This window comes from Gavialis gangeticus, unplaced genomic scaffold (assembly GCF_001723915.1).
Source record: "Gavialis gangeticus isolate Ggan-Ray unplaced genomic scaffold, GavGan_comp1, whole genome shotgun sequence".
Taxonomy (NCBI): Eukaryota; Metazoa; Chordata; order Crocodylia; family Gavialidae; genus Gavialis; species Gavialis gangeticus.
In genome coordinates, this window is record NW_017729034.1 from 39,479,000 (window position 1) to 39,489,940 (window position 10,941).

The following is a 10,941-nucleotide window of genomic DNA, read 5'->3' on the forward strand; positions in this document are numbered from 1 at the left end:
ATTGTCAGCTCATCTGAAGCTGTATATTTAGTTAGGAACACTTTTGCTGCTTTGAAGCTATGTATGGACTAATCGCATCATATTTGTCTTTTAACAGGTGTTCCACTGTTCGATGGCTCATGTAATTTCATTGACCCACAAACCATACAATCTCTTCAACACTGTCAGTTGCTTCTGAGCAATCTTAGTGCAGTCTTGAACTGCTTTCTAACAGAAGCACAAGAGCTGACTGAAAAAGGTTTGTAACAGGGTTATCGAATGTAATCTATGCTTTTTTGTTCTGAAATATGCCTCTGAATGGCACTTGATGCCCCTGCCAGATGTTACTTTAATGGCTAGGTGGGATTTGATTTTTTTTTAACATTTTTTTTTTTGCATGTGGAGCATGTGTTTTGGGGATCACGGATCAGATCTGAATTATGCCATTTCAACTTGTGATACTAGGCGCCACCTACACTGGTAGCTTAACAGCTACTCGCAGTGCATCCCTGCAGGGGGATGCCAGGTGCAAGGGTCTGTCACTACTGGGCAGGGAAGATTTGAGAGGTGGGAGGAGGGTGTCATGCAGATTGGCAGCAGATCTTCTTGAATTTGGTGAGTTCTCCAAATTTCCCTCTAGCCTATCCCAATATTTATAGATGGCTGGTTCTAATATTCTAATAAATGATCTCTGATTGGTTTTGTTTACATTTCTTTCTTTCACTGAAACTTTTGAAACTGGACTGAATCACATTTCTTGTGGACTTGAAAGATTTCTTGTGGACTTGAAAGATTTCTTGTGGACTTGAAAGTTGGGATTTATATAATTAGAGAAGTAAAAGGGAGGGTTTCTTATCTCGTTTTCCTTCCTCATTGTGGAATGCTGTTCAACCTTGGCATGTTTGTTCTTTACATTAGTTTATGGTCACTGGGCGGGGATGTGGGGGACAATGGGGTGAACTATGGTGAATTCTGGGATGGCCACAGTGCACTCTAGCCCCTGGCCCAGCCCCCCTGCTGGGAAGAGCCTGGCGCCAGCCCCAGCCCACAGCAGCAGTCCGCCCTCACCCTGCGCAGATCCGGGGGCATACACCTGCCATGGCTTCCTTGGGGTGCACATAGCAGGAGGATCTCCCTCCCCCTGACAAGCTGCCGTCTCTATCCCATGCCCCGCCCTGCCCTAGCTGGGCAGTCCCTGCCCCAGCCCCACTCCCTTCCTTACCATAGGGGCCTTTATGCACCCCTCCATACCCCTTCCCTCCCCCCCTTCCTCTACATCAGACTTACTAGCCGGACACTGCTCTCCAAGCTGCTGGGTTGCATATCAGCAGTCGGATCGGTATCAGCTGCTATGGCTCCTTAAAAATTGGCCTTCGGTATAGGTCCAAAAAATCTTTATCGGTGCACCCCTAGTAACTTGTTGTAGTGCTTTCAGTGTTGAGAGTGATATCTTATCAGTGGGATTGTAGTAAAAAAAATTTGGTAATTATAAAGTAGAATGGCAACAGTAATTGTGTGCATACTTTATAGGTCTTACAGATTTGACAAACAAACAAGTTGTAACCAGCCTTATATCTCAGTATGTACAAGTGGTCATCTGGTTTTGCAGGTCCAATTTACTTCCAGAGGGTCTAGGTAAGTTTTAAGCCATAACACACATTTGTAATAGAAGAAGTGGTTACTGCCCTGTGCGCTGTTTTCTTAAAGAAAAATTCTTAACCATAATTTGATAAAATATTCATCAATATATAGGCTACAAAGTGTTAGTACAGTCTGATCAAATTAAACTAGCTATTTCTATTTTTTTAATGAGCCACAAAATAAGCTTCCACTTTTAATCCAGGAGTACTTCTTTATATGCCAGATTTAAGTGTTTTGGGTTTGTAAGCTTCCTTCATAAGCCTCTTAGTGGTTTTAGATATTCATGTATTTGGGTTTCTAGCAACATGTTCCAAAACAGCCAGTATTTGAAAGTTTATGCTGTTAAAAGTTATGCTTTGGATTTTTTCCTGCTTGAAGAATAAAATAGCAGGTGTTTTTCTCATCAAACGTGTCACTTATGCAACTGAAGAATGAAATGAACCTTGTCCTTACTGTCATCTGATTGGCAAACTACTTTATTCCAAAGTTGTCATCTTTACTGTCATTTATGTAAAAATGAGATTTTTCTGTTTTTTATTAAGTAACTTAATATTTTATTAGGTTTTTTAACTACTTTTCCTCTTGTTGCATGTAGATGATGATATGCAGTTGTCTAGGCCATTCTACAATTATCAACTAATACAAAGTTACTATACTGGTCATCGACAGAAACTAGAACGTTTGTCAAGGTGAGGTTCCTCCAAGAACTCTTGAATGTTACTAAGCTTGTAAAATTAGAAATTGATTTCTTTTTAAATCAACAGCTTTTTTTGTTATAAGTTTCTGATTTTTATGCAGGCACAAATTCTGTTAAGTGTACTTGGGCTGTTTTCATATGTAAAGATTATTTTATGTGTTTTTTGTGGTTTCTGGTCCTCTGTGTATTTGTTCATTCTTTCTATGAAGGGAACTCATTACATCCAAAAAAACTGAGTGACTGCTCAGGTTAACATGCATGTGCAGCTTCATTAAATTGGGGTTTCTTACATGGAAAAAAATAAAACCAAAAAGTTATTGTCATCTAGAATTTCTATTGAAACACTTAAATATTTGTTGTAACAGACTTATGGAGAAAAGTTTCAGTCTTTCTTACTGTTAACTCTACTTTTATTGTATAAAAGAAAAACTTATTTAGTTTTGATACTTCAATTTATGGGAACTTTTTTTATTTTATAGTTTCTGTAGTAAAAGAGTTGATAGTAAGAGAGCCTAAAAACCAGACAGCCTCCAAAGAGTTAATAGTAATAAAGTCTAAATGCCAGACAGCCACAGTTAATTTTGTGAACCAGCTGAGTTTTCTCCCTTTCAACTCATTCAGAAGTATGCATATTCCAAATTTAGTTCTCATGATTTTAAAATAGTCATTTCCATTTTAGTTTTTCTTTTTATTGCTATCTGAGTTTTCACAACCGGTATTAGAATTCTAACGTGTTTTTTATTTCAACAAATTCATGTTGCAGAGGGAAATGGGACTCAGATTGCTTGATGATTGATGGACTACTTTCCCAGTTAGGCAGTCCAGTTGAGAAGTTGTGGCAAAGAGATGAAGGAGGAACTGGAAAATATCCCCCTGCCAGCTTACATGTAAGTAGGGTTTAAAGAAAAAAAAAGCAAAATATAGTGAGTGATTTAACATATGAACAATATTTTCCTTTTTTTCATGACAGGCACTGCTTGATCTCTATTTGTTAGAAAATATTGAAGAAACTTTCAAACATGCAATTGTATCCTTTCGGTAGTGTTGTACATATTAAAGATATAATCAAGCAATAATATTGTTGAAAATGTTTTTTAAACCTTTGTCTTGTATGCATTATGAGATTCAATGATAAATGGAGTAGCATAGGTAGGAGAGAAAATATATGGGTTTTTATATTTTTGTGGCTAAAAAATTTGTGGTTTTAAAAGGCTAAATAGACAACATTTTACTCTGATTGTAATTTATCTTCAAATAAAAAGCTTTTATGATTAATTTTGCTACACATTTGTGTAACAATTTGATGTGATGCACAAAAATGTTTGAGAATTTTTTCTCTAAAAAAGTAATGGCTACCTAACACTACTTGCAGAAATGCACATTCTTGCTGAAATCACGGATTCTCCAGCACAACAAACAATGCTTGCTACTGTTCTAGTAAAACACAGGCAGATTGAATGCCAGTGAGAGAAAGGGGAGAATTATAGAAGAAATGCTTAATTTTCAGGATACCAAGATATATGCAATAGTTGCGTTCCTTCTGCTCGGTTTACTGCTTAGCCTAAGCATGAAGGACACTTCTAGATTTTAAGCACTGCTCCCTGTCAAAGTTGTCTTACTGAAATATGTAACTAAAAAAGCAAGTAGGTCAAAAAGAGAAGGTAGGAGCAACCAAAACCAGTAAGTAATACCTAAGTTCTTTCCAAGTTCAGTAAGGTTTGTTTATTTCATGGTAGGATCTTTCTCATTTGTACCTAGTCTTTATTTTCTCCACAACACAGGTTTGTGGGGGAATCTATGAAATATAGTGAAGTCAGGGAACCTAGTTGCTGTAGGTTTAAAAAACAACAGCTATAATGCAAGTGTCTGCTTTGTTGCCTTAAGGCTCCCTTTTCAGGGTTATCTAGATGTTTTCAAATTATAAATTTTAAACTTTGTAAAATTATTTGTAAACAACTAAATTGTAAAATTATTACAGCTCTTCAATACATAAAAACTAAAAAGAAGAGTTTTGGTTTTGTTTGGTTTCTTTTCATTTACATTGATTCATGAAGCAGCTTTGGGCTTAAAACTTGTCTTTCTTCAGTTACAATGGGCTGCAAAATTGCAAGACTGTTAAGTTACTCCCGTCCTTTATCCTTAGATTTAAAGAAAATGTTACTCTTAAAAATGATTTACCTTAATCAGATGTTTACTCAGACAATTTATTTGCTGCTAGATATCATGCAGTTCTTTCCAAACAAAACAGAGACATCAATTGACTCATTCCCAACTGCTTTTGCTATCCCTTGGGGTCTGGTGAAGCTTATTCAAGGCTTTTGGCTTTTGGATCACAATGACTACGAGGTATGTATGTTCTTTACATAAAAGATGCTTATATTTGCAAAGTTGCAATCTCACTAGTCAAGTAAGATATAAGCTAGAAGCTTTACTTTTTACATATTGTTAATGCATAAATTAAATTGTCGGATAGCAACAATCAAATGCATTCAGAAATCTTAATTTATAATTTAATTTTTAATTAAATTAAACTTTCAGTAATATAATCAACCTTATTTATTCCTAATGTTTCAGTTTTCTAAGTGCCATTCCGTTTCTGCTCAGTAAGACATAAGCATATTTCCAACATGTTACACGATTACGTAGTTTTCAAAATGCTTTATTTTTTTAAAGCTGTGGGTTCAGTATTAAGATTTGAGGCATGGTACTGTAAAGGCTCTCAAACCAAATGCAGATCTAAATTTGTTGGTTTTCCACGCTGTGGTTAAGCTAAGTGGAAGTTCTACAGTGACTTGTAAACAAATGAAGTACCAATCAATGAAATGTGACCTCATCAAAATGAGTTTATTAGCATGACATAAAATGAGGAAATCTAGTTTTTCTAAACCTGTGACTTCAAATTATGATCTTCAGTTCAATTTGTTATATTTTGCAACTTAATCATTTGTTTAAATGTTAGGTATGAACATATACAACTACTGATCTTGTAAATGCATCTGAAATCTGTTGACTTTCACTTGGGAAGCTTTAAACTTTTTATCATGAAAGGAATGTCCAGTTGTTTACAGCTCATAATACATTTTATTTCTAACCTCTGCAGAATGCATTGACCCTTCTGTTTCATCCAGCTACAATCAAAACAATGTCATGGCAACATATGAAAATTATTCAAGCTCTGATGTGTCAAGGAGAGCATAGACGAGCCCTGAGATATATACAGATGATGAAGCCAGCCATGTCAAATAGCAGTGAAGTGCAGCTTCATCTCACTGTGTTGTTGTTTAATAGGTAAAGCTGTAGAAGATGCTTTTAATTATTCTGTTGGATTGTGATAGCAACAAGAGTTTCTGAATGCTTAGTTTTAAGTCTGTTGAAATACAAGACTTCCTGCAAAATATTTGGTCATAATTAATCTATACATTGCATGCATTAATTGCAGGTGCATGGTAGAGGCTTGGAGTCTATTGCGGCAGCACTCCACCAGGCTAAACATAGAAGAGCTGTTAAAACATATGTTTGAAATCTGTCAGGAGATGGGGCTAATGGAAGATTTACTCAAACTACCATTCACCAGTACTGAACAAGTAAGTGTGAGCAGGAAGGAAAATTCTCTAATAAAGTAGTTTGGAAGAAACAGTTAAATAATCTTTTTTTCTCTTAGGAGTGTTTAGAGAAGTTTTTGCAAACCTGTGCTGGTGTTCAGAATCATGAGTTCCTGTTAGTTCACCATCTCCAGCGTGCCAGCTACATCCCAGCATTACAGTTGAATCAATCGTTAAAGGTTAATCTCATGGTAAGCTTGAAAATTCTGTTGAGTGGGCCAAATGTACCATGTGTCATTTGACTGAAAGTCATGTGATAGCCTGCTATAAAACTATCTTACTCCCTTCATTTCTAATATCTAGTATGTTTAATATGAGCTGATGCCATTTCTTTGACACCAGGAAATAGCTGTTCAATGTAAATTACAACTACATTTTAACAGCTGGAAAGTTTTCCGGTTACAAATCCAAAAAGAAATTTTAGATCAAACTTACATTTAAACTCTGTCATTCTGAATTTGGAATTCAATGTTAAATTTTATTGCTAAAGGGAAGAGTGTTTTTTTGATTGTATTTGTGCAGATACTAGATTTAACTAGAATTCTTGTTGTAGACATTAGCAGATGAATTTCATGGATAGTGTACATGTATACATACCACACGCACACAACCACACATGATGTATATAATATAGTCATACAAATAAAAATGAGAAGAAACTAGGTCACAGAATTGGGTATGGTATAAGAGTATCTTCCTGTGACATAGAAGGCATGCTGTGTTGCCTACTTTTGTCTCTTGCATGGTATTTTATTAGTTAGCTAGGCATGGTCTGGGTACTGTGCTATGTAGAGGGGAGTCATGGCTCAGGCCCTGATCCAGTTGGTGGGGATGGGCACAGCCCAGCTCCAGTCTCGGCTTGGGGCTTGAGCCTTGGGAATTTGGCAGCGTGGGAGAGTAATCATATTAACTGCCACTGCTCCCCTGCCACCAACTTGCTTGACCAGTAGGGAGCCCTGCAGGCCAGGTGTTGTGGCTCCATGGGTCACAGGTTGAGCACCACTGTGTTATAGAGATTATGTATAATGTGACAGGTGCAGTATGAAGTGATTTATAATCCATTCAGTGATTTATGGAAGAAGCGTTCGTCAAAGAACTGCAAATTCATACAGTGGTTTCACAGGTCAATCTCTTATTTAGATGCACCTATATCTGTATATGTGTGACTCCTATAACTCATATAACAAGTAAATTCTTCCAAAATAATTTAGTTGTACACTCAGCTGAATAGTTGTCAGTATTGTTCTAGCCAGTAGCATTAACCTTTTAAGTAAAACTACTGTTTTTTTAACTTGGCCTATTTTAGAGAGATGCAAAGCTTAATTTTAATAAGAGAGAATTTTTATCATTTAATATTGAAATTCTGAGCAGAAAGGTGCTGAGTGGAGGAATTGTTGTTAACTAATGATTGCCGATAGTTTAACTCTTTCATTATTTGCTGTCAGTATTGGCCTATAAACCAGTGTTTCTCAACCCATTGGTTGTGACCCAAAAGTGGGTCCCAAGAATATATGAAAAGGGTCATGAATAAACTTTAAAAATGGTTCCTCCTTTAAAGGAGAAAACCGTGGGAAACCATGGCTTTTCCCTTGCAGGCTGGCAGAGTTGCAGCCTGCAAGGAGTCCTTGGGGGCCCCCCATGCCTCACACATCCACCCCCAACCCCACACACACTGGGAGGCTGGAGTCAGAGGGTGGGGGCAGCAGGTCATAAGTGAGGGGCACTGGCTTGGGACTGGCTGTTGATGTTTACAAATAGGTCCTGGAACAAAAAGGTTGAGAAACCACTGCTATAAACAACATGCATCAAATGGTAGAATTTTTTCTTTGGTCTGTGTGATGTGTGTATTAATATGTAGAGAGCTGAAATTATTTTACATTATCATAACTCCTTAAGAGTCTTCTGTATATTTAAATTAATTATGTTTGTATTTGTATGTAGCTGATTTTTTTTTTTGCCTTTTGTGGTTTGTTGTTTTTTGTTTTGTTTTTGTTTGTTGTTTGTTTGTTCATTAGAATGACCATGATCCTCGTTTGAAAGAGAGATCTGTTGCCAGAAATTCTATATTGGATCAGTATGGAAAGATCCTTCCCAGAGTGCAGAGGAAGCTGGCCGTCGAGAGGGCCAAACCTTACCATTTGCCTTCATCGATTTTGCGGGAAGGTGAATTTTGCTTCAAAACTCTGATTAATTTTTATAGCTTTGTATTCGGAGATCTGATATGAGGCTTCTTTTTTCCCCCCTCATTTTTAGTTTCAAGGCCCAAGCCATTATCAACAGTAGCAAAACAAGCCACTGCAGCAAATGTGCTTACAAGAGCAACTTTCATCAATAATGTATTGTCCAAAATTGGAGAGGTGTGGGCAGGAAATGAACTGAAGAGTAATTATTCACAGTGTGATAGGTAAGAACTTCCTAAGTTACCTTATGAAATTGCTGTTAAAGCTACAAGCATGCAAAAAAACCCTATAAGCATTAGACAAGTTCAGTAACAAGCAGATTTGATATCAGAAATATCTGAGCTGTTTTCAAAGCAATTTGCAATGGCATGCTTTGGCATATAAGTATCTTTGTCTGATTTGGAGTCCATTAAGCATCACATCTTGATGTTACTTTTAGCTTTGTCAAAGTTATGCTATTTTCTCAGAACCATAGTTTTCCTTCACTTATCTGCCTCATGCCTTTTAATATGAGAAAAAACCTATTTAAGGAATGTTAAGATTTCAAAGTCAAGCTCTTAAAAGCTACAAAATACCAGAATTAAGCTTCCCATGAACGTTATTGAGCCCCATTGTGCACAGTCTTTGCATACATGCTCAAATACTACTTTTTCCCCACAGAACACCAGCTTCATTTCAGCCCCAAAGATTAAAGTTCGGCAAAATTTTAAGCAACGGGGAAAGTGCCTGACAACCTTAACCATAGTTGGTGCTATCAGCTCTACCTATAATAAACTTTAATCCAAATATTTTTGGCCTGTCAGTGGATGATGATAGTTAAATTCCTCTTTCATCTGTAGTCCTAGAGCTGAAGAACCACCACCTGAGCCGCTCCCTGGTACAGAATTACCTGAACCATTCATTGGAACCCCAATTACAAAGTCTTCACGTAAAAGTTCCAGGTAAAGTAGAATTTCAGGTTAAAATGTTAAGCAGGTATACGATTAAGATTCACGTTCTTGAGCACTTGCCATGCTAAATATTTAAGTTACTTAAATTTTACTTAAGTACTGTATTGTAAAGTTAATAGCATTCACAGTTTTTTAAGTTGTTTTGATTAATTATTCCATTTTGCATGTGTAGCTTTCTGCATTCCTAAAATTTATTTCTAGGACAATGGTTTTATAATTGCTAGAAAAAAATATTTTAATCCTCAGACTTGAACATTTTTGCTTAATCAGTGAAATTGGAGCAACTCTGAGCATGCTTGTATTGCCCCAGTATGGCAGTAGGGAATACCCTATGAGAGAAGTTAAAAACATTGAAATATTTTTCTGGTTTCCACATCATGGCGCAAGACCCATGAAGTTGGAAAACTTGGGGTTAGTAGAAGGGAAGGACCTGATAAAGGGTGAGATCAAAATAAATGTGTGGTGGACATGAGGGAGAATACATGTGAAGGAGGGTGGTAATGCATGTATGGAAGCCTTGGAAATGGATTAAAGGAAGAAGTGAGCCTAGACTGAAGTCTGTTTTGTGGCAAAGGCATTAGGCTGTATGTCAGGAGATCTGGGGCAAATTCACTTAATCTCCCCATGACGTAATTCCCCATCTGTAAAATAAGGGAAATTTATTTCTGTCTGTGTTATGTCTGTTTATATTGTAATTTTTTTAGGAAAAGACTCTCTACATGTTGGGGATTTAATTGCAGTTTAGGCAGTATAACACAATTAAGTCATATTAGCAAAACTTAACATGTTGGACGGTTGATTATAGAATGTTAGAATAGCACGAGGAGTCATCTAGTTTAATGCAGTATCCTGCTGTGAAAGCAAGGTCTTTCTCTGAATCTACATCATCCCAAGCACGTGTTTGTGTACCCCACACCTAAACTTCTAATGATGAAGGTTGCACAGTCTCTCTAGAATTATTCCATTGTTTAACCACCCTCATAGTTGGTTAGAAAGTTCTTGATATCTAACCTAAATCAGCCTTGTAACTTAAACCTGTGTAACTGATTCTCAATCTCCGCTGTGGAACCAGAGAACAGTTGGTTCCCATTCTCCTTATTGAAAACCTTTTGTAGTTGAAGACTGTTATCAAATCCCATTTGGCTTCTCATCTCTTCCAGTCTTTACATGTATGTTATATTTCCTAATCATTTTTGTTGCTTTCCTTTTGATTCTCTTTAGTTTGCCCACATCTTTGCAACAGATGCATTAAATATTCAAAAGAACGATTGGGGTTGTATCCTCTGACATTCATTCCTTAAACCAAAAATGGTTGATTCCAGCAAGGGCATGACAGGGATGGGTCAGTCAAGACAGGCCCCATTGGTATACTCTCCTGCTATTATTGGCCACTCTTGGAGACAGGATACTGGGCTAATGGACCATAGGTCTGACCCAAATAGCACCCCTTATGCTCATGAAGGGTGGTGCCTGAAATTGAACACAATACTGCAGGTGAGGCCTCATCAGCTTTGAATAGAGAGGAAAAATCACTTCTGGGCTGTTTTAACATTCCTCTTGATTCGTCTCAGTATGTTGGCATTTTCTATAACAGTTTTGTACTAACTTGTTCTGCTTGTGATCCACTGTAAGCTGCAGATCCTTTTTTGAAGTATTGCAGCCTAATTAATGCATTTGATTTTGTTCCTTTAATGTTGTAGTTTGCACTTCTTACTGATTTCATCCTGTTTGTTTCAGACAGCTTTTTTAATCGATTCAATTTTTTTTGAAACACAGTTTTGCTGTCCTCTAAAATGTCTGCTCACCCACCCTTTGGAACATGACAGGGGATCTCTGGGTCCTCTGGCATCCCATAAGTCTTTGCTTATTCTGTATTTCCCCCCTCTACCCTT

At 37.0% G+C, this 10,941-nt stretch overlaps 1 protein-coding gene across 1 annotated transcript in view; it reads left to right on the forward strand.

Moving 5' to 3' along the window:
* The window catches only part of AHCTF1 (AT-hook containing transcription factor 1), a 69,994-nt gene that overhangs the window by 32,110 nt on the left and 26,943 nt on the right, over positions 1 to 10,941 (forward strand). Inside the window, exons 14-25 of the mRNA XM_019526930.1 lie at positions 98 to 238; positions 1,510 to 1,614; positions 2,216 to 2,309; positions 3,081 to 3,204; positions 3,288 to 3,344; positions 4,517 to 4,663; positions 5,418 to 5,605; positions 5,757 to 5,901; positions 5,979 to 6,110; positions 7,935 to 8,082; positions 8,173 to 8,323; positions 8,939 to 9,040. Of these exons, the coding sequence (XP_019382475.1) occupies positions 98 to 238; positions 1,510 to 1,614; positions 2,216 to 2,309; positions 3,081 to 3,204; positions 3,288 to 3,344; positions 4,517 to 4,663; positions 5,418 to 5,605; positions 5,757 to 5,901; positions 5,979 to 6,110; positions 7,935 to 8,082; positions 8,173 to 8,323; positions 8,939 to 9,040 (1,534 nt within the window). The remainder of the gene's footprint in view (positions 1 to 97; positions 239 to 1,509; positions 1,615 to 2,215; positions 2,310 to 3,080; positions 3,205 to 3,287; positions 3,345 to 4,516; positions 4,664 to 5,417; positions 5,606 to 5,756; positions 5,902 to 5,978; positions 6,111 to 7,934; positions 8,083 to 8,172; positions 8,324 to 8,938; positions 9,041 to 10,941) is intronic.